At 35.7% G+C, this 25043-nt stretch overlaps 1 protein-coding gene across 1 annotated transcript in view; it reads left to right on the forward strand.

The window, feature by feature from the left end:
- Positions 1-25043, forward strand: part of LOC5567647 (spectrin beta chain, non-erythrocytic 5) — a 155589-nt gene that overhangs the window by 84085 nt on the left and 46461 nt on the right. The window contains 1 exon segment of the mRNA XM_021850914.1: positions 10178-10294. Coding sequence (XP_021706606.1) covers positions 10178-10294 — 117 coding nt within the window.

Raw genomic sequence — 25043 nt, forward strand, 5'->3', positions numbered from 1 at the left:
TTTACGGGCAACTGATAGGAGTTCTTGGGAACATTTTCGACGGGCGAGAGAACTTTGAGGAAACTATTGGTAAATCTTTGATTGATTTTTGGGAACCTTTAAGACTAATTCCTGGATAAATTCAATGACGGATCTTAGAGGTCGCTGATATTTTTTTCAGATTTATGGATTTTTTGTAAATATTCTATGAACCTTGAAAACCCACAGATTTTCACAGGTCGTGACCTCACGGTACTTCTCAGACCGTAATTATTAGACAAAAATTTTCCATTAAATCTAAGCTCACCAGTCGTTTTATATGGCTCTCATGCATGTCTGGTCAAAGTTAAAAAAAAAACTGTACACGGAGAAAACGGAAAACCCATATTTGAGTACTTTTTAACTTACTTTTGAGTTATTTTTCTCTCCCTATTTCATTCGCTCCTTCTATTGTTGTCAGAGAGCGAAGAGCAAAACAACCCAAAAACCGAACCTTCCCAGATAACCAGAAGTCGCATAGCAGCATACGACGAAAGTCATTTATTTGTACAAACTGCATCACTCCCGCACTAAATGGTGGGTGAAATCGTTTGATCGATGAGATTCCTCGCATAAAACGCTATTTTATGAGTTCATATGTACATTTCGTTTCGTTCCGCATAGTTTTACAAAGTAAGTCGGATCAATCCGTAGCAGCTGTCAAATAAACTTTGTTATCATAAATAAAGTCGCATAAGAGTATAGACCAATTCGCAAGAAAATCTACCCAGACAACCAGAAATCGCATGAATGTTCACGTTACAACTCGTTTATTCATACTAATTACATCAAACCCGCAAAACACGGTGGATAAACTCGTCAGATTGATGCGTTTCCTCGCATAAAACACTTCTTTTCTGAGTTCATTTATGCATTTTGTTTCGTCTCGTACACTCGTACAAAGTAAGTCGAATCAATCCGTAGCAGCTGTCAAATCAGCATTTGTTATCATAAGTTAAGTCGCATAAGATCACAGATTAGTTCGGTAGAATATTTATACACTCGCATTGCATGTTATTATTCATCATATAATATATGCAGGCATATCGCCTCCACTTTTGTACGTAGAAGGCCTTTTCGTGACATCTTATAAGTGAAATTTTGCACATATAAAGCCTCCAGGTGATTTCGTTATACGCACATTTTGGTTGCCTGGGTACACACTCGCATTGCATGTTATGTTTCATCATATAAAATATGTACGTGAATCGCCTCTACTTTTGTGCGCATAAGGCCTTTTCGCGACATCTTATACGTGAAACTTTGCACATATAAGCATCGCATAAAGCAAAAGGTGATTTGGTTATACGTACATTTTGGTTGTCTGGGTTTGAGCGTTACCTCAAATTTGAGCTAGTGGCATAGTACTGAAAGTTGAGTAATTTGATCTGCCGGTTGAGTGAAAAGAACTAAGCCAGTATAGGTATTTTTTCACCTGCCTGCAAATGAAAACAACTTGTACCCCATCAACTCAAAATTAGGTTAACGCACGAATCCCCAAAATTGAGTGGAATGAACTCATTTTTGAGTACTTCATTTTCTCCGTGTAGGGCTCGTTTTGAAGTTACGCCCTTTTTGAAGTAGTAAGTCCACCAATTCGAAGGAAATCAGTGATTTTCAAACGCTTTTTCTTTTACCGCGATTTCAAGAAGAGATATACTATCATTTTTAAAAGGGTTATCTACAATCAATTCATGTTGCAATGGCTCAATTGCTGTAAAACATTATGGAGACAGTTTTATATTATTATTAGAAGTAATCTGATTATAATCTGTATAATAAGGAAAACTTGAAAACTCACTTTAAACATTATTTTAACTTCACTTTGCTGCAGTCACTATGCCAGTAGTCTTTAGAAACTTTAGCTTACGATTGTGTGCAGCTGTCTGTCCTACTTTGTTGCATCTTCCCAATGATCAAAAAATCAAAACAGTAAAGTAAAAACTTAACAAGTCAGCTACCCAGTTACTACTAGCCGGCTACCCAAGTAACAACTAGCCGGCTGATTCGCCTTTTTGGGCTTATAGGGCTGTTGTACTGCTAGTATAGGGCATGTCAGCACAATAACAGCCGTATATCAGCACGGATGGCGAATTAAAGTGCTATTTGCTTACTTGGGTACCCAAAACCAAAAACATAAAATCTGGACATATTTTTTAGATATACTTCATTATATGTACAAGGTGCGCTTATCATATGTACAACATGTAACCATGTGTTGTATGTGAAATATATTGAAACGTGAGTACATGTTCATCAAATTATCCATAATATTGTACATACAAATTAGTTGCATGATCTATCTGGCTCCGTAATGCCTTGAGAGCGCTTGAGCCTACACAAACTCAGTATATTAAAAAAAAAGGGCTTTCAACTGCAGTTTATCATTGATAACATATGAACATGATAAACGATATTGGATCGTCTCTTTAATCTATTTAAAATTTAATTATAATGGTTACTCCTTAGAAAAAGGGTACCGTTTAACGGGGTAACTTTGATATTTTTTTTGGAAGACAATCTGAATGTTTCTGCATTCTGTTTAGAAGATTTTTAATTTATAGTTTTCAAACAAGTACTGGTATCTCAGTTATCGATTGTAGTTGAAATATTGCTCAACGATTAATTTTGAATGGACTTATAATTTTTCATATAATCGAAAGTCTATTAAATAGACCGAAAATTTTTAAAATTGGTATGTAAAGACATGAGAATTGACAACCAAACTACGGTTTGGTATCATTGAAGTTGAAACTTGATTGGAGAATGTAAATGGAGAACGTGGGTTAGTTGTTGTTCATAAAATAACAGAATTTATAGAAAAATTCGCCTACAAAAGTGTTTTAAGTTATATGTCGATTGATATTTACGTTTAGACATTGAATTCAACATAAACCAAACGTTTTTGGAATATTAACAAGTCATTTTCGAACAAAATCGAATGAGTTACTTAGTTACATTGTAGACCTCTAGCGTTCAACATTATATGAAAATTTAAAACGATAACAAAAATGACCACAATTTGTATAAATGATAATCGATAAGAGATTTGAGACAGGATTCATGTTCTAATTTATCCAGGCTGTCAGGAATAAGCGACGAACCCTTTGAAATGTTATCAAATAATCATCGTAGAACAGATTGTTTGTAAGGTATTCAAAAAAGCTAAAATCTCATCAACTTTCAATATTCGAATATAAAGCTCCATATGTTAACGCTTCCAACAAAAATAGTTCTGACATGAAGTGTCACACTAACATTCTTTACTTCTGTTTACCGTAACCCAGAGGCAGTGTTCAATGGGGTGAATTTGATCAGGTCGGTACCAAATAACATTTCCTCCCAAGGATGTTGAAGGTTTCGTTTGCTCCACAGACATTCCATGTATTTAAATTTATGGATGTCTAATGAATAATGATTGTTTTAAACTATTTTATTTTTATTAGGGCCAATTTTGCATAGATATATTCACACTTTTTGAAGGTGCAAGCAATACAGTTGGAAATGTCGGTACTGATCAATCCACTGGCACTATGCCTACAAGTTAACTTTGAATGTTTAAAATGTTGTGTAAGCTTAAGTATGAACTACTGAATTCATTTTTTATCTCATAATGCATAACAAGTATAGATTTTAACCAATAAAAACGTTTATTCTCAAATAATGTGCTTGTTTCAAGAGAAATTGTCTACATTTAGGCGTATTGGGCCGAATTTCGAAAGTTTAATTTTGTTATTAAACGATGTAATAATACTCGAGTTGTAAGAATTTCAACATCGTTTTCAAATTTAGGAGACCCAAATTTAGTAGATAGGGAATTGTTTATCCTTGAACCTGTTTTGTTATATGGTGATTGCTGATGATTGAATGATAAAGTCTTGAGCCTTAAAACATGTGTATTGCTTGTCGTTTGTAACAAAGTATGACATCGACTAGAATGATAGTAGTCGAAGAAAAAAAACACAGAAACAGATTTTTATTGGTGACACTTCTTGCCAAAAAAAAAGATGTTAAGGGGGCAGAATCCGTCATTGATTTCGGAATTTTCAAAAGCAGTTTTTTCGTTCAAAATCAAGTAAATTTACTGGAAAATGTGTTCACTGTACTTTGCTCTCAAACCGAAACACAGTGAACACATTTTTATCGAATAATTTTTAGTTTTGAACAGAAAAACTGCTTTTTTCGATGATGACGATGATTACGATGACGGCGCGTTGATCGTTAAGAGCCTATGCATGCATGCCATAAAACGTTTTCAATTTGCTCGTGAGAGAGAGAGCGTGACAACACCAACACATGGCGCTCAGTAAAAGTCAAGATAACAAAAGAAATTATGAGCCTCTGTACGTGCCATAAATTCTTTTGTTCTCCTGACTTTTACTGCACAGTTAAAAATAATGATGCTTACACGTCATGTAAACTTCATTTATGCGATGTAAACATGACGTCATGTAAATTTAAGTCTGAAATCATGTAAAAATGTGTTATATGCCATGTAATCACAGAGAATCCTGATGAATTACATGACATATAATTGAAGTTTACATGACATATCATGTAAATATCCATGATATTCCACGCTCCAATTATGTGCATTATATGTCTCAGAAACTTACACGTTTCGTTCGAACTGTGTGTGCGCCGTGTGTAGGTGCTGTCTAGCTCTCTCTCATGGGCAACTTGAAAACAGGGCGCACAGTAAAAGTCAAACGTTTTATAGCATGCATAGGCTCATAGGCCTTTTCATGTGACAGATCCGTCTATGCATTTGTTTACATCGGTGGAGGACCGGTGCTAACACGGACCTGTCATTTTCATAGAAGAAATGTCAAAGTGCTTCCCGATCAGCTGATTTGAGACGTCATTTGAATAGGCCTATAGAGGCTCATTATTGAAACGTCAAAGTTGCGTTACACAACAGTTCATAGCATTGAATATTACTACTCATGATGTAATCGTCGATCACAGAGTTTTTAGTATATAAATTGATACTTTAATTAGCAAAATAGATCATCATCATATTGGTGTGAGGGTTAGAACACAGGCCTTTCACGCCAAGACAGTCATATAGGTCTATTCACAAGACGTTTCAAATCAGCTGATCGGGAAGCTCTTTGACAGTTCTTCTATGAAAATGACAGGCCCGTGTTAGCAGCGGTCTTCCGCCGATGTAAACAAATGCATAGACGGACCTGTCACATGAAAAGGCCTATATAACGGAAGAGTTATAGTGAACTAGCCCAGGGCTAAAAATCTCGATAATAAAAATAGAAAAAAAAAGATCACAACATCATGAAACGCTGCATTGGTTGCACGTGACGCTTCACTGCGGATATGTTTTGTCCATCGATGACAGCCTTGTAAGATAATCGCTCTAACTGAATTTTTAATTGAAAGCACAATACCAATTGGGAATGACGCGATAACGATGAAGACAACGTATTCATCGCCTACATCAATTAATTCAGTCCGATCGCTTTCTTTCATCCATCGCAAAGGCAATATGGTCGGTTCAACGACTTCAGTCAGATCACCACTTGAAGTACTTCGCAAAGTGTGATCCTCCTCCTCCTGCGCCATCGCAACAACAACGGTCGATCGCAGTTGGCGGCGGTTTAAATAAGCGCCAATTGACTAAAGGAGGAAAGTGTGACCGTTCGGTCGGAATTAAATTCGATCTCCATGAGACCGAAAGCATAGTTAGATGAGTAAATGAAGCCCCTGCCGGAATTGTGCACTTTTTACTTTCGAAACGAAGCCGGTAGGAAAAGGGATAGGTTTGCGGTTGATTAGATCGAACCGAGAAGGGATAGAATTACATTCAATAAAGGTATAAGAAGTTGTTCATTATCGATTTTCAGAACCGATCAATTACAGAAATTTCACATTTTTACCTAGTACCTATATGCGACAAAGATGATTGCTTTCCATTGTAAATTTGTAGCTCTGAATGATCTCAGTCAAATCTTCCTTACTCGATATTCCATATCTCAAGAGAATCATATATGTTTACTATAGTAAATGTTGGTTTTCATGGCTACCTCGATGGTCCTTTGGACCGCAGTTGCAATGGTTTTGTGTTCTGTTGGCGTAAACATCTGCCACTCTACTCCACAACTCTTCAATGAACTCAGTTGAAGAAATGCGTTGAGAAAATATATATTTCCCATAGAAATGCACCACCATTAAAAGCAAACCATAACCGAAACAACAAACAATTAAGATAAACAAAAGTTCTCCGAAACAAGAAGTAATTGCTCAAGTGCGGGTCAACTAACATAAATTCTGGAAGTCAGACCAAGGCGCGGAACGGTACTGTCAAGCATTGAAGATGAGAACAGAACGAGAAAGCCATTAGGGGGGCTGGGGGCAAGAAGGACACCTTAAGATATATAGGTTCAAATCATGGTTGATTAGCACAATTTTTGAAGATTATTCCAGTGTAAGGGAAAGCTCACCTCTTGTTCTAAATGATGTTATCGATAGATTTCAAAAATATAAAAATAACATGATGATTTGAGATTTTTGAAAATGTCCCTTCTTATGAGGTTTTTCAACGAGGCACGGGGCAAGAGTTCCACTCGTATGGGGCAAGAAGACCACCAGAGCTAAATGCCACAAATTTTGTATATTATTATTTCCCCACCTAAACGATAAATTCTAGAGTACGTAAAGATAAAAACTGAGGGATAAAAGTTGACTTATAGTTAAAAAGTAATTTTACGAAATTAATTTAGTTCTCATCTTATTTGACTGTAACAATAATAGTAAAAAATTTCAGAAACCAATTTGAATGTCCAAGATGGTTTATTTTGATTTTATTTAGTAGGAAGCATTGATTTAATGCAATATTAAACAAGAAAAATAAATGTTCATGTGATTTTACATGAGAAAATTGCGGTGTCCCTCTTGCCCCATAAGACATACTGTTTTTATATATGTAAAACTTAATGTCAAAAGAACTTTTTCTAAAAAATTTCCTCACAGCTATATTAAACAATTGAAAATCATCAATACTGTGTGGAAAAACAAATATGTTTTGTATTTATTGGGAGTAAAACCTTGTTTTCCAGTATTACATTCTTATAATATTTCGCATTTTTTGCGTTGGTGAGTTAAATACATTTTTCTATTTTTTTGTACTAAACATTTTTAACTGTAATATTTACACAACTTTCAATTAGTACTCAATTTATGCTTATCCTGCGTCAAACATCAAAAAATTGATTTGAACTACGTGAAATTAGAGGTGGCACTTTTGCCCCGGGTGTCCTTCTTGCCCCATGTCCCCCTACCTTGCCCCTCATTGTAAACCCCGAACCGAAACCGAATCAGTTCATTGAATTTTCAAGAAAAGTAAAATAGGCGGCGTGCGCAGCATCCGATTCGTCCCCATGCCAACCAATCTTCGGAGAGCGATGTTTTTGTTTATGTTTCCTTCGTTCGCTGTTTTTTTTGTTTGGGGCGTATCGGTGAACGACCCTCTTCTGCACAGGGGCCCAAAGATGGGCAATAGTCAAGAGAATTGAAATTTCAAATTCATTGACTCATATTTTTCTGGTTTTCTCAAATATTGAAAAGCAATTTCCTACACGATGATTGGCAAAAGAACGTTAGGCCGAATGGATTATTAGGCCGAACGTGTCATTAAGTCTAATGTGTCAAAAACGAAGAAAGAATAGTCTATAATAACACAAGGGAAAATGTCTTATTCTTGTTACGTTTTGAAAGTTTCAACCCAATGTCCTGACACCTATACTGATACTGCCAAATGTATCGGAAGTATCGATTTTTTTGTTTCAGCGATTATTTTTTATCAAATTGCTTTTAAAAGTAAAAATTGGATTGGAAATTTTGAGCGATTTGAGTGCGGTTCGTTCTTTTGTCTGGGGTGCGGCCACTGTGCTCCGTCTCCGGACCAGAATAGCATAGCATAGCATGCATAGCATAGACTGACTGTACATGTCAATGGTTGCTACTCCGTGATTGATCGGAACTGGTAAGAATTGCACTACGATCCAAATGAATAAGGGATGGGAGTTTCCGCTTACTCTCGAAGTGCAATTTTAGCAGATCTAATATTATTGATCAATAACGGCGCCGGCCAAGTCCTTACAGTCAGTTGGGATGGGGAAGGAATGTTAGGGTGTAATGATTGTTGCTTCTAGAGACCGAGAATACCTCTGCATCTCCACAATCACCACGGGAAGGGTGTTTATTAGTGAGGGAGGAAAAGATCTGGGAGTCACCTCTGGTCGGTGATGCGATCCATGGACAAGGGGGAAATATACGACTTGTATTTAAAGCTAGTTTTGTATTTTCGTCTCGAGAAGTTTTTGGAAAAATACGTCAACATCTATAATGTCGAACAATTCAAAAGACGTTTTTATTAATGACGAAAACTGAAAATTACATGTATATATTTTAACTTATATGAAACAGGAATAATGCCGACACTTATAGTGACGAACCATACATAGTTTGTTTGAAAATTACATATGAGTATTACTGTACATTTTGTCTCGATATGGTAGAAGTTTTAGAAAATACGTCAACATTCACAATGTCGAACAATTCAAAAGAATTTTTTTAATAAATAATTTTTAATAATGTCAAAAAGAGAAAATATATGTATATTCAAATTGTATAAGAAAAAAGCATAATGCCGACACATATAGTGACGAACCATACAAAGTTTGTTTTAATATTACATAAAAGTTACGCTTTCAAGAAAATATGCGTTATCATAAGCATGAAACGAACTCACCAGTTGGTAATCCATTCTCGACTGAACACAAAACTGACACTGATAGCAAAACTTCTTGGCGTCCCGAAAATAAACCGTCTTGCTTGGGCCTTCCCAAATACGTACTCAGCAAGACGCTCCAAAACAGGTGAAAAAAAATCTCCGGCGACGAAAACACGCGCGAATCCGTAAGAAAAATGAATCGGACGACGCAAAACCGAACTGTCCTGCTTGGGCTTCACGTAGCACTACCCAGCAAGACGCTCCAAAACAGGGGGAAGAAAAAATTCTCCGGCAACGAAAACGCGCGAATCCGTCAGCAAAATCAATCGGACGACGCAAAACCGAACTGTCCTGCTTGGGCTTCACAAAGCACTACCCAGCAAGACGCTCCAAAACAGGGGAAAAAAAATTCTCCGGCAACGAAAACGCGCGAATCCGTCACCAAAATCAATCGGACGACGCAAAACCGAACTGTCCTGCTTGGGCTTCACAAAGCACTCTGTGCTCCGTCTCCGGACCAGAATAGGTTAATTACTTTAAACTTTCGTCGAGCCTCTCATTGTTATTCTGCGTTCGGATAATTTTCCACTGCGCATCGCGGCAGCGCGGTGATACCTCTGGGAGGTCCGTGGAACCGTTTCGGAGAATTTCGGCAATACCGCGCGCCTACTATGTACATTCCGGTGCAAAAGTTTGAGGTTACCCGCTAGAAATGTACAAAAATATGTTGTCCATGTATCTATAATTACTCGTCCAATGAAAGGCAATGAGTTAATCATACTTTTTATGTATTTCAACAAAAAAAAATTTCAAATCTCGTTTACGATATTTTAACATCAAGTTGTTGCATTTTTTTTAAAATACACTGTTAAAACATAGCCAATTTTCTCAGCATTGGATCGACCAATTTTTTTTTAAGTATGGCATTTGTAGAACTCTTTGATAAGCACTTGCAAAAAATTGGCGGAAAAATATGAAAAATTTCACAACTTCAAGTAAAAATTTAGTACGCAAAATTAAAAAAAAAATTGTTGTGATACATATGGAATCACAGAGGTGTAGACAAAACACTTTCGTATATAACTTGAGGAATGACCCCAATCTTTCGCCCGGAAGTGTACCTTCCAAGTGTCTAACGGTCCGACGACGGTTTCTTCTAATCTCAATTTACAATTCTGCTTCTTCTTTTTTTTTTTTGTTCCTGCCCAACTATGCCTGCCTACCCATCTGTTGCGATTGAGCGCGTCCAATTGGGGGTCTGCCCTTTTACTTTGGCGGCGGGCGTGAACAGCCGGAATAATTCCGTACTTCTGGCATTTACGCCATTTGCGCCGTGTAAAGTGCGAATCTAATGTGTTTGTTTTTATCTATTATTCACGGTTTTTCTTTTTCGGTTTTCTTTCTCTGCAGGTCCGTCTCGAGTCCATCGGAGCGGAAGACATTGTCGATCACAATCCCCGGTTGATTCTGGGCCTCATCTGGACCATCATCTTGCGGTTTCAAATTCAGGAGATTGAAATCGATGTGGTAAGTAATTAAGGGATCATTTTTGTAATAAATATTAAATTTAAATATCCATTTTGTAATAGAGCTGTGAAACCAATATACAAAATTTTGTGATTGTATACTATTATTATTAACCTGATGTTATACCACGTGCAAACGTTTGCAATACGTTTATCTAATCTTAACTTCATTTTTCGCTTTCTAAAACCGATCTAAACACATTTTGAGCAATGATTTATTTTTATTCACGATTTTATATATATTTTTTTTTATTTCCGCTTTTGAACACGCTTTGAAATTTTTGAAAACTGCTGAAATTTTTTGTAACATGTTTTATTTTCCGTGTTACTAACGAAAAAACAGTTTTCGAAGTTAAATTTAAAACACCCAGGCCTACAAATGCCTACAAAAAAAAATCAATTTTTCAAACTTTTTTCAAAAATTGAAAAAATGTTTCCAAAGTAAATGTTTTTTTTCTGATATGTTTGTCGTACGGAGTTTTTATGTGAAAACTTATTGGCTTTTCTCGGTGAAAAAAGCTATAGCACAGTATCGTTACGCGTTTCGACCTACTACTCTTTGATCATATTCGAAATAACATATGTATATTCATTATTTTTTTAAATATCATATGTATATTTATTAGTCACATTATTACCAATACAAAGTCACATACACAAGATTGTTCGAAAAAAAAAACGGAATATAATCCAAAAACACTGTTAAAAAGGCCAAGAGTTCGGCAATGAATAATCAGGGTGGCCACCGAACCGGGAAAAACGGGAAAAGCGGGAAAAAGACGGGAATTTGAATCCACTGGGAAAAACCGGGAATTTGAGAAGATCACCGGGAAAATCGTTTTGAACGAGCATCTTCAAGCTGTAATCTACTAACCAACATCCAAAATAAGTTATAGAAAGTAGTTATGTTTATTGATATTGCTATGAGGCACCCGCAATTTTAAACAAATATCTTCAAACATTATTGATTTATTTTCTACTATGCTACATATTTCCAAAAAATGTTTCACTCTTTTTTTAGCAATGTTTCGAGATATTTTTTTGAATTTTTGTTCTTGCACTGTCCGGGCTTATATTTTTTGAACTTTCCTCTAACTTTTTTTACTCGACGTTTTGAATCAAAGTTTAATTACTTATCGCTGATTGGTTCTCTTCTGTAATTGCTGAATACCACAACTAATCTTGATAACAAGCCTTTGTTTATAAAAGCTTATAATATGTGACAAAGTTTTGAATAATTTACGATTTAATAACGATTAATTTGTTACAGCTCATATAAAATGTGTAGAATATCCATACAAAAAGTATTATGAGAGGGTAAGTGGATGTCAAAAAATATGTTTTTCAAAATGTGAGTGAGCCCTAAGTAAATGCTTCTACATATGTGGCCTTGTTTCATTCATATTTTGGACTTATTTGCTTTGAAGAACTCTTTATTTTTATTGGGAAATTCAAAGGATTAAGGCGAAGCAGGCCGTCATTGAAATTTGTACCGTTTTGCTTCGAATTGCCGGACGCTTCGAAAGCCGGACACTATGACTGTTTTTACATTTTTAATAATATAAATTCAAATTTTTCTATGTTCATTTTGTACAAAACTGTTCTTCAACTTTAATTGTATGTTATAGTTGTAAATATATCGCAGTAGGCTGCAGTATATTAAAAATAAAAATTAAAAAAAAAACAAAATGCGTATCGACACTCCACACATTTCAGTCCTTGCTAGATTGCATCTTACAGTTGCCGTTGAAGGAAGATTCAATATAAATTGAATTGAAAACAGTGTTATTGTGCGAAATCGCGTTTTAAGTGAAGAGCTAACTATTGTGCCCTATTGCTGTGAAGTGGAAATGACCAAAAATGCTCGGATTAATGGTTTTATGTGGAAAATTCTCAGTGTCCGGATTAAGAGGCATATTATTTGACTGCTTCGAAAGCCGGACGCACACGAATATTTGAAGAAAACTAAGTTTAATCCAGTTCATTGGGAGCTGTTGTGTCTAGTTAACCAACGAACATTAATTTTTAAACATTACAAAGAAAAAAATGTGTTACTTTTGTATCTGCCCAGGTAACCAATAAGCACTGTCATAGGCGGCATATGAGCCGCTCAACAGGTTTTCAGTGCCAACAGACTTCATATAATATTTTCAAGTGCTTTTAGGTACTGTCACCTTCGAGCACTGAAATAAGTCGTATATGCGTATATAATGCCATACCGCAGTGCTTGTAAGCCCTGTGCCCACAAGCCGCATACAACGGCTGTCAATGCTGTTGAAAGGCTGGTATACGTGACGTTTATGTCAATCGGATCAAATATGGCTTCACCCAAAACAAATCCCGTGATGATTGAATTCATTCAGAATTACAAAATAAGAGCTGATATAAATTGAGCAGGAGGATCGTTGCTATCGAAAAATACTTGCGCATGGTCGTGATCTTCTGATTTCTGATGGTCTCCGAAACGACGGGAGTCCTTTTATAAGGCCGAAACTCAAGCTGTATTGGTCCCGGAGGTCATCTGGATTTCAGGGACTACGATCTACTTTACGACGCCTGGAAATATGAATGCAAGCAATTATACTTGATACTTTTACGGTCTTTTCAAAGTTTTCATTCTCCCAAACATTCCCCATACTTCATATTAAACTCCTTTCTGACTAATTTCGCAATAAAGTACAAATTAATCCAAATTAAACTGCTGGTATTTCCAGCCTCCAATAATTCTCTGCCTTATAAACTATATTGAGCAAGGCAACTCATAAAAGCATAGATGGAGCAGATGGAAAAGGGGACCGAATCATCTAATAGGAGCCTGGAAAACAACAGTTCGAGTCCAAGATACTTAACAAAAAAAAATAACTTGGAAAAGGTCAAAGAGAGAGAGAGAAAAGTACAAGAGATAAACAAACTTTTTTTTCTTTTTTCTTTAACCAACCTGCTATAAAATTTTGACGTCTCTCGCTCCAGATACACGGTACGAGTAGGCAGTATATCAGCCAAATAATTCGCCAAAAGTGGCTCTTTAACCCAGGTAACCCTTAATTACTATATAGTTCCTATTGCCCTGTTAGACATGTCTTTTATTCGACTATAGAACCGATTTGGTGCCAAACTGTACGGCTTATTGGTTACTTGGGTGATGCATTAAATCAAGAGTGTGACCATGAATCAAACTATAGGTGGGGTCACGGCATAAAAAATTAACAAGGCAGGCTCTTCACTGATGTAAACATCAAGGAATGACGTCGTCAAGTAGCTGTCAGTTTTCGGAATATATCACCTTCTTAAATATAGTACACCGTGAGGTGGGGTAATGCATTGTGAATACAGGCGCTAGCATAAGGTGAGTGAAGTAATTTTTGCCAAAACTTTGTGTACCTTTCTGGCAGCTTCAGCGTTTTTCCGACTCGAGACTTCTGTGATTACATATAGTAAACTGTTCAAAATTATGGAATTTAGAGTTGGTATATTGAATTTTATACAAAATATGCGAATATTTAGTCAAAAAGAGGTGTCCGGGATTCGAAGCAAAAGTGTCCGGATTTCGAAGCAACCTATTATTAGTGTCCGGATTTCGAATCAAGACACATCTCATGTTTTCGCATATTTAAACGTTTTTTGCGCAACAAATCGCTTTTTTTTATTGCATCATGCAATAGAATAAACATTTAACTTCATGATAAACCACAAAAAAAGGAAATATAAATTATGAATTATAAAAATGGTGCTTGAAGTTAACCCGGTGCTTAAGTGTCCGGATTTCGAGTGAAAACGGTACGCGTCGTTGATGATTGTTGCTTTTCATCTCACGATTTAGAATCAAACTGATTTTCGTTGGTTTTGCACTGACACACCTGAAAAAGTATCAGCATACTTTCTGCATGTTAGCGCGTACAGTGATAGGGGAACACGGGGCAGTATGGACACCCTAAGGAATTTTCCTATTTTGACTGTAAAGACACGAATATTATACAGTTTTTCATATGCAGTATGCTTCTTATGTTCTCAAGCATTTGTTAAACATTGTTGCAAAATTTTGAAAAAAATACTTTGTTTGCAAAAATGGGTTTAAAAAAAGCTTATATTTGGTGGTCACCATCAAGCTAGCGGGGCAAAGTGGACACCCCCATGGGGCAGTATGAACACCTTAACGTTTATAGGAAAATTGTCCCACGATCATTCCCAAACCACGAAAAATGAAGGACACATTCAGGAAACCATAGTGATAGATCACTGTGCCACTGAAAACATGATTAAAACCAATTTACGACATTTTTCGTAGTGATACTTTCAATATTGCCTCCAGATTAGTTTTAATACAGAACTGACGTTTTTCAACCGATTTGTGGTTCCGAATCATAATCACTGCATTGCACGCTAAATATTTGTGGATAGTTTTGTGTATGAAGTTACATTTCTTTTTCTTTAAAGTGTCAGCTCTACTTTGTCACTCGGTGTCCATATTGCCCCAACAGTATAGGAAATTTTCATATAAGTTTTTCAGTGTCTGAAAGTAGCAGAAAAAAATCTACTATATTTTTGAATTTAGCATAAATAATTGAAGATTCACTCAAGAGCTACATTTTCGGTCAGCTTGCAGTCATTTGCATCTGAAACCTTATTTGGTGAGGTGTGAATGTTATAATTTTAAAACCCAATAAAATCATGCTCCATTTTTTGGTTTAAAATCAATGTTTAAAACAATTTTTCTGAAATTTTAGTGGACAACTTACTGTTTCGACAGGCAACTGAAATATTGTTTGCATCTAAAGTATAAAATTATTCGCATATGCAAAGATACATGGGGTGTCCATTCTGCCCCGGGTGTCCATACTGCCCCCGGTACCCCTACTTTTTCAAGTCAATATAAATTATCAAGGCTGAGTATTATCACTTTGAAATGCAAGCTGAAAAGTCATCATTGTTGCCAAACCAAATGACGAGCTACTTAGCCTTAAGAATTAAAATTATTTCAATTACGGTAAAGAACTACACTCAGGAAAATGGACTATCGAAATATAAAAGCACCTTTTATAGAAATTTGCCATAAGAATCGGGTTGAAATTCATGAATTTGCCTTATGAAACCAAAGTTTGAAAACAAAAAATGTTTTAGCGGCAATCTGGAATCGAACCAAGAACATTGTGATCGATAGGCCCGTGCGTATATCACGCGCCTATCGACGCCTTGATGTGGAATGATGCTAGAACAATACGTAAAGCGCTCGCATTGCAATAATCATTCCACCTTTCATAAGGCAACCTGTATGAAATTCGATAGTCCAGTTCGCTGCGTGTACTTGGCCATCTTGATGAATTACTTAGGCACCTGGGCTTTTGTCGGCCAAATCATCTGAAATTCAGCATTAAGATGCACTTAAGATGATTATAAACCAAAGCCCATGATAGATCGCTCCAGAGCTCCATTGATTTTCGACGAACGCGGGACAAATCGCTTCAGACGAATACCATAGTTTTCAGAATAAGATTATATGTAGATTAGATTAATCTAATAGTGAACTTATTGTTCCAATAGTGAAACTATTGATAAATTATCAAATTACTATAGAAAAACAACTAAACAAAATTAAACCGATTCAAAAAAAAACAAAAATATTGCGGTGCTTTTCATAGAAACGATTTTTGATATAGAAAAGTCAATTAAAGTCTTTAGAAGGAATGGATTGAAAACCGGGAAAAATATGAAGAATATACCGGAAAACCGGGAAAAAAGCGGGAATTTCAATGATCCATTTGAAGCAGCAACTCAGGTAGCACCCAAATTTCTTATTTCGTTTTACCGCGTCCCTTTCATTCGCAATTTTTCTCTATTACGGAACTCTTCTGATTTGGGCTAATATTCTTTTGTAGATTGAGTTGAAGTTCCCACACTCTCTTCGCTGGTTTACTGTGAGAGCATTCTTCCGCGAATTTCTTCAAACATTCCTGCAGGCATTATTCAAGCATGTCTTCCAGATATGTTTCATGAGATTCTTCCAGAAATGGATCCTCCAGGATTTTCACCAGAAATCCTTTCTAGAATTCCTGCAGACATTTTTCTAAAGATTTATTATGAGATTTCTACAAGGATTCCTCCAGGAATACTTATAGGAATTTTTCGCAGATTCCTACAAAGTTCCTTTAGAGATTTCTCCAGGTTTCTGGGAATACTTCCATAGCTTTCTTTTTTTTTGTTTGGTTCTTTTTCCAGAAAGTTATCCAAGAATTACCTAAGAATTTCATTCAACTAATCCTGGGATTCCTTCAGATTTTTTTCTACAGAGATTATTTCAAAAGCATTTAGGGTAGATGTACCAATAGTGGAGGTACTAAGCACGATTGAACTTCATTTACCCGCCTCAATTCAAGAAACGCAACTAATGTACATGTAAATCTTGTAACGGGAAGTAACGAACATTGACTTAATGAGTAAAATGATTTCATCGCAGTAATCCACGGCATGTCAGTGAAAAATAATACCTCCACTATTGGTACACTGTTCCTTTAGTTGCGGCATATATTTAATTTGTGTTCCTATAGTTGAGGTATCCGTGGTTTTCTTATGGGATCCTCCACTATAGGAACACTTTACCGCAACTATGGGTACGAGCAAGAACAGTTTTATCAATTTTAGTGATATTTCATCAGTTTTAAAGCAATTTGAACGCTCTTTTCAACTATTACGTGTATCAACAAGCCAATACGTCGATTGGCAGTGTCGGTTCTGTGGCTAATGTAATAATATCAGTGAAAACGGCACTACCGCAACTATAGGAACACCCACAACTAAGGGAACACTTACCCTACTCAGGATTTCTTCCAGTTATTCCCAAGGATGGAAATCTAGTGGTCATGATAAAACAAATGATGCATCGTGGTTGTTCTTTAACGTGCGAGCATAGCAACAACGATAAACCCTTAGTGGTCAAGCCATCACAACAAACTCCGCTCCGCGAAAAATGAATCGCTCGGCCTGTGAGCTCACGATCAATTGTTCGCGAATCAAAGTCATAATTTTGGATGATTTTTCTGATTGCACTCCACGATTGGTCTCCTAGCTTGTCGTATTTAATCTGAAAGTCAATCGTGCATGGTATGTGAGATAGTTTATCCGTGAATTTTGAATTGATTCGCATTTATCGCAACATGTTACATTATCCGACAAACCCTTTGTCCTTCGACAGTTCATCGGATGCTCGATATGTCTATGATTAGCACGCGTGGTGTACTTTAAGGTTAATATCATTCTTTATAAGCAACTTCAACGAACTTCATGTGAACTGAAGTTCGAATAGTTACTTAAAATGACAGGAATTTCAGCAGAGCTATTTGAACCGATTCAAAGAATCTGATAGCAATCATAAGTTCTTACAGGTCGACAGTTTTACTGTCTTTTTACTTTTGAATTTGATTTGTTATCTTATATTGTCATGATTCTACACGATCTAAACCGTTTCTGGGAATCCTGATATAACCTTTTTTGTTTGTTCTATTGTTATATGGCATGGGCTATGGTTAATTATACCTATCGTTTTCTGATAAGTTGCAATCTTGGTGGCAATGATGATGTCGCGTTACACGATAAGTGTTCATCTGCATCAACCAGATAGCTCACCAATCCATCTCGACAGTGGCGTAGCTAGGATTATTGGGGCCCGGTGCGGTGTTCCATTTAGGGGCCCTTAAGAAAGTAATGTGAACGCCGTTCAAATGCGAACGCTAATGTGAAATCAACTGTTGAAATAAACGATGACCAAATATAAGCAGACTTCTAAATAATTCCAGGGATTCCACCAGATTTTTTTTTCAAAGCGATTTCAGAGATTGCTCCAAGAGTTTCTATAAACATTTGATTGACTTAACGGATTCCCCTCCCAAGAATTTCTTGAGAAATTTCATAAGAAAATTGTAATTAAATTCCTCCAGGATTTTATCCAGAATATGTCCAAGAACTGTTTCCAAAGAATTCCGGATTCTAGGGATTTTAAATTCAAGGATTTTGAATTTCTCCAATAGTTTCTTTTTCAAATATATCTATGAATTCTTCTATGCCTTTGATCAAGAATTTCACCAAGTGATTTCTCCAGGATATAAAGAAGATTCAACTATAAATTCTTCAAACCATTCTGCCTACGATTTTAATTTAATAATTAATTTTTCCGGAGTATAGAAATTCATAAATTATTCCAGCAGGTTATCATGAATTCTTCCAGCGACTCTTTCGAAGAACTATCCAGTGATGATTATTGAAATGCCCTAGCAATTATTCTAAAAACTCGTACAGGTATTCGTCCGAAAACCTGAAAAACAATCTTCTCGAAATATCGTCAGTAAATTAATTACGAAATCCTTCCTTTTGATTCCATCAGGAATTTCTTAAGAAAGTTCTTTAGGATTTTTTTCAGTAGGTTCTCCAAGTAATCTTTAAAGTTTTCGTCTATAGAATATCCTACTGATATTTTGTATTACAAAATATATTCGGGAATTCGTTCAAAAACTTATCAAGATCTCCAGATCCCCCAGAGAATTCTCCTGGAATAATGCCGATACTCTCACAACGTATTCGTTCTGAAACTTTTCCATGGAAAATCTCTCAACGTTAGTTCTTCTTTGAATGGAGTTTTCTAGTGATTCCTTCATCAATTTACTGATACGTTTTTAAAAGAATTCTTGGGGATTTTATTCTGAAATTCTGTCAAGAAATAACAAAAGGATTTATTTCAAGAGTTCCTCATAACAACACTCTTCAAATCCCATAATTGCCTAGGGTCGGTGTTCTCTTAGTGGACAGCCCCCTATAGTCGCACTAGTGGCTTTTTACGGCCATTTTGATATAAATCTTTTCAAAACATTTTTTGACATGAAGGTCAGTACCATTGATACACAGATTGAATTTGTTAAAAAATGATCGAAATAATTAGTTTTGCTTAAAATTTGAGCTCCCTTGCGCCTATAGTAAACCTTTTGTTCCTAAAGTAGCACTACTGAGAGAAACTATTTTTTTATTTTACAAAATAATTGATTAATTTTGGAACTTTTTTTGCATCAAACGATAGCTTTTGATCCACACTTTGTAGGAAAAATATAGAATTTTTGTAAAAATACTGTTTTGATGAGTATTTTGCCAACGACGTCATCCTAGTGCTACTATAGGAACAGAAATTAGAAAGAGTGCTACTATAGGCACATGTATTCCATAAGTGGCACACGCGATAATAAATACCAACATTTGAGTTTTCGTAGTTTTCATATTTTTCCCATAAAACCAAGATAAAAACTTTCAGATGATGTAAAAATAATGACGCCAGCGTTATTTTTCGATTTTATACCAATTTTTGTTCTTAGCTATGTGGTTATTGGTACATTGATCCTACTAGAACTGTTAATGGACGGCTCAACATTAACATTTTAAGGGTTTCTGAAAGATCTCGTTTATGAATTTCTTTCAGAGTTTTTCTGAGTGTTCAAGGATTCCTCAAAAGATATTTCTGGAATACATTTCTTCAAAGATTGCAGCAATAGAGACGTAACAATAAAAAAAAAACAAATTAAAAGAAAAATAAAAAAATAAACACGCAAAAATATGTAAGAAAGACTAAAAATGCTTGCTAGGTCAATAACATCAATTCATGATCCATTTTCCAATAAAAGTATACATGTTGAACGAAATTTAGATACAAAAAAACTTGCTTCGATATAACGTAACCTCGATGTAACGTAACGAATATAAAAATCGAGCTATGTTATATCGAAGTACTGCTGTAAAAAGTCCTGTATGGCAAACTGGAGAAACTGGCATAGGAATTCTCTTAGGAATTCTTTGAAAAATCCTCAAATGCAAATGAACTGTATAGTATTTTTTAAAGAGCTCCTTTATGAAGCTAGGGAACATCTCCTATACCGTTCTGATTCATATTACGGACACTTAAGGCTTCAGTGAAGTATAACTCATCAGGAAGCATATAAAATAAATCAGCGTTATCGAGCCTTCAAAACACTTAACTTTCGAATGTTGGGTGAAGATTTTGATTCCACAGTGGAGTAATTTTAAATATATGGGAATGTGTGGCCTTTTAATGATTCTTATTCCGGACGCCTCTTCGCTTTTGCCTCGTATTCCGGACACTTTGATTCGAATTTTGGACAGCTCATGTAAATCGTAGTTAGAAAGGTCAAATCATCAATTTAAATCGACAAACCATTGAATAGACGTCTGAGGCAATTAGGTATTGTAAATGTGTTTAGAATCTATGAAAAAAAAATCACTATCAGAATTTATGAAGTTATTTCTCGAGGAATCTGAAAAGAAATTCTTAAAGAACTAGTATTTTTTTTTCTAAAAAGGCTCTATTTTCAAGATCTCTTAAAAATAGAGCCTTTAAAAATAAAGTCTTGCATTAAAATAGAGGCTAAGCCTCTAAAAAGAGATCTTCTACCAGCCTTGAATATGTACAAACCATGTCCCGAAGATGGTTACTGATTTCTATTCTAAATTATAATTGAAATGAAATACGGTGAGCAAGCATGGGAAACATTCACTCGAATATTGCATTTCTCTCGCTCACATCCACAAGCGGTCAAGAGCGAGATTGCCGTTTCTCCGACCAAGCTGAGTGTTTCAATTTCCAATGCGTTTTCTTCTTGTTCGCCGAGCGACAAGTTAGACAAAAACGGCAACAGAATGATTCACTACCGACTCCTTGTGCCGAAGGCATTTGATTGCTGTAGCGAATGATTTTTTACATTCCGATTCCGCACGAGTGGCATTCGTATTTGAGAGCTGAAGAGCGTTCACTGACTGGTAATACACAAGGCGAAATGTTTCAGTGAACGCAAAATCTGCACATTTCGCAGGAAGCTTTCAGTGATCGAATGGCGAACGCGTTCTTTCGTGTCTCCAATTTAAGAGAGGATAGGTGCTCTCTCCACTCCGTATATCTTTTCATTTTCGGTTTATCTCAATCGTTTACGATTCGTCGGGATTGCGCTCACTTTAGTAGCGTTCGGCAGTCATTGAACATTCGGTGGCAGCAGATACTTTGCAGATATTTTATCGGTAGCGTTCGGGTGAGTGAGTGAATTTTCTCATGCTGTCTGTAACATACCTCCAAATCAGTTTCAGATACGGTTATGGGCCCCGCACATTTAGGTAGATCCCTATGAATTTCAAAATTCAACTGAGTTATGAATTTTGAGGTATTTAAGCTTTTCTAATCACTAATACCATTGATTATGGGGCCCTACACATTGCCGATCAAGGTCACCGTCAAACTGAGTTTTCATCTTGTAACCTGTTAGTTTTCTAGAAATCAACTTTCTTTATAGTAAATGAAACACTTACCACGATTTGGGGGCCCCTATGAACTCGGGGCCCGGTGCGGACCGCACCCACCGCACCCCCCTAGCTACGCTACTGCATCTCGAAGTGGATCGTGCTGAATGGTTGAGTTGAAAGAGAGCGAAAGAAGGAATACACAAAAATATGTTTTGACAGCTCTGTAAAAAGCGCGCGCAAGGAAAGAGCGCCAGTCGGCTCGATTTGAAATGATCGGTTATTAAATTATTATTTTTCCGCTATTAGATGTTCTATGGTTTTGTTGATCGATGTAAAAAAAATGTTTTAAAAGAAGCTTCACTTATTTTGCAACATGTTGCCGTATACAACAGTAGACAACATAACTAATTCAATTAAAATGACTTTAAGTTATAATTAGTACATAAACAACAGGGGGAGAACATTTATGCTGGTTGTGCATTACGAAAAAATCTCACTATTTAAAGCAATGCTCGTTGTTGGTTCAATGGACAAATTGATGTGAAGTTTAGCGAAACAGTTACACGTCTTCTCGGCAAGAATCGAACTCACGACTCCTTGATCTCTAGTTAGGACGCGTTACCCCTATCCCACGAGAGGACACCTGGATAAAGATTTATTAACTAAATTTATTATAGATGTTATGAGCTGTGTCCACAGTAAAATTTAATGCTACACAAGAAATGAATTTGATTCAAAGCATTTATGATATGAAAAAAATGTTGGTCCAGAAATTACTCTAGAATTTTTTGGCAGTGTTCATATTTTTGAAATTTCAAACCTAGCCCCCACTCCAGTCCCCCTCGTGGTCAATTGACCATACAAAAAAATTAAAATTTGTATCATTGACCAGACCCCCCATCCCCCCTTAAATGTCCACGTGGTTTATGAACGACCCCTTATGAGATTCTTTCGGATATCCCTTTGTGATTCTTCTGGACATCTTATTGGAATTTTGCATAAATCTCTTTGTGATTTTGCGTTTATCCTGGAAATTAAATTCTTTGAAATTCTTGAAGATTCTTTTGGAAATACTATGGAAGATTCTACCAAAAATCCTGATGCAATTCTTCTGGATATATTTAGAGCATTTTGTCCAAAAAAATAACTACGACTCTACTAGTAACTCTTCGGGAATTCCTCCGAAAATAACTCTGGATTTTTTCAGGAAATACTTCTGGGATTCTCATGAGAATACCTCTAGTATTCTTCCAGAAACCACCTGAGATGATGCTTCCGAAAATCTGTCGGAAATTATTCTAGAAATGCCACTGGGATTTTTACGTCAATATTTTCGAAATACTTCTGGGTTTCTTCCAAAAATCCTGTAGGAATTCTTCCGGGTATTCTTTCGGAAAACCTTCTGGGATTCTTTCGGAAATCCTTCCTACTAGATATTTTAAGGATTCCTGCAGAAATGCTTCCCGAATTACCTCTAGAATCCTGAATTTTTCATGAAAACTCTATTTTTCTTTCGAGTATCCCCCTTAAGAAACTCTTCTGTAATACCCCCTTTCTGTTATCCTGCTGGAGGGCTTCCAAACATCTTTCGAAGATTCTTCCAGAAATTTTGCTGGAATTTTTCAAGAAATTCTGCTGGGATTCTTCCGTAAAACCTGCCGAGATTCATCCAGAAATACGACTGGAATTCTGCTTGAATGATAAGCATTCATGAATTCTACCGGAAGTTTTCGTAAGATTCTACCGTAAATCGTTCTAGTATTTTTCCAGAAATTTTATTGAGATTCTTCGGAAAAAATATCTAGGATCCTTGAAAATATCGTTCTGAAAATTCTTCAGGAAATTGCTTTGGAATTGAAGAAGGCTTTCCGGAATAATCCCAGGTCAATTCACAGAAGAATCACAGAGAAATCACTAAAATATTATCAGGGAGATTTCTAAATGAATTATGTAAGGATTTTCGTAAATATCTGAAACAATCCCATGAGAATTCCAAATGGATTTTGAATGTTTTTTTTACAGTGACATCCAAAAGAATCCCAGAAGTCATTTCTCAAGAATCCCTGAAAGATTTGAAGAAAATTCATAAACATCCAGAAGATTTTATTATTATTGTCCGAATAATTACGATGTCCAGAAGAACTCCAGAAAGATATACGTAATAATTTCAAATGGAATTTCCGGAATATCCATTTAAAAGTTACTTTCAGAAGATTCTCCATAAGTTCCAAGGAAAATCATTTAAAAATCACAAAAAAAAATCCAGAACACTTGCTTATGAATTTCCAGAAGAATCTCAGATTTTGTTTTTTCAAAGAATCTTTGAACAAAAATTCTTAAGAATCAGGAAGGATTTTCCGGAAAAATTCCGGATTTTCAAAATTATCTCAGACAGATTTCTTGAAACAATAAATCATGATTTCTGTAAGAATATAAGAAGGATTTCTCGGAGGATATCCAAACAATTTCAAAGGAATTTTCGGATGATTTTCAAAGAAATTTCCTGAAAAATTTCGGAGAGATTTCCATAAAAAAAGGGTTTTTGGAAAAATCCCCGTGAGACATCTGACGGATTTCACGCCAACTCGACAAAAGGATTGGCAGCACCCCTTAAGAATTCAATGAAACTTTCTGGGTGTGAAGACTATGTGAAACTAAGATAATTTACATACTTTGTTATTTCATAATCGATCTAGACTAACATTTGGAAAGGGTCAAAGTTTATTTTCGCTTTTTTTATAAACCCGTATAACTCGAAAACGGTAAGAACTACAAAAAAGTGTTGTATGGGGGACTGTCGTGAAATTTCCTGACGTTTTAGAAAAAAATATTGAAAAAATTAAAACACATTTTCTACACTGAAAAAAAATATTCAAAACTTCAATGTCGATTTAAAAAAAAACGGCCACTTCAGATTTTGATCATCCTTAAGCAAAAAGTTTCGTAATTAAATTTACTAAAAGTCGTCCATACATTGCAAATTGGGCATATATTAGGGAACATTTTTTTTCTAACTTCGAATTTTTTAAGTTTAAAATGATTTTTTTATTTTATTTTTATTTCGCTTTAAGGTGAAGATAAATCGAAGCCAAACTTCAAATTTTCAAGAGCACAAATCTGGAGAACCGAACACCCGTTTGAGATGAAAACTTAATCGATTGGTCACCACCAGCTTATGACAAATCGATTAAGTTTTCAGCTTAAACGGAAGTTTGGTTCTCCAGATTTGTGCTCTTGAAAATTTGAGGTTTGGCTTCGATTCATCTTCACCTTAAATAGTCTAGTATGATCATATTTTCAAGTGATAAATGAGTTTTAATCACAAAATAGATTATATTTGTTTTATTGGGAGTAGTGAAAAGAAATAAAACGGAATTATACAGTTTTTTTAATTAAATTTAATTGATCTTAAATCGGCTTTAAAGTTTTGAATATTTTTTTTTTTCAGTGTAGAAAATGTGTTTTTATTTTTT

This window comes from Aedes aegypti, chromosome 3 (assembly GCF_002204515.2).
Source record: "Aedes aegypti strain LVP_AGWG chromosome 3, AaegL5.0 Primary Assembly, whole genome shotgun sequence".
Lineage (NCBI taxonomy): Eukaryota > Metazoa > Arthropoda > Insecta > Diptera > Culicidae > Aedes > Aedes aegypti.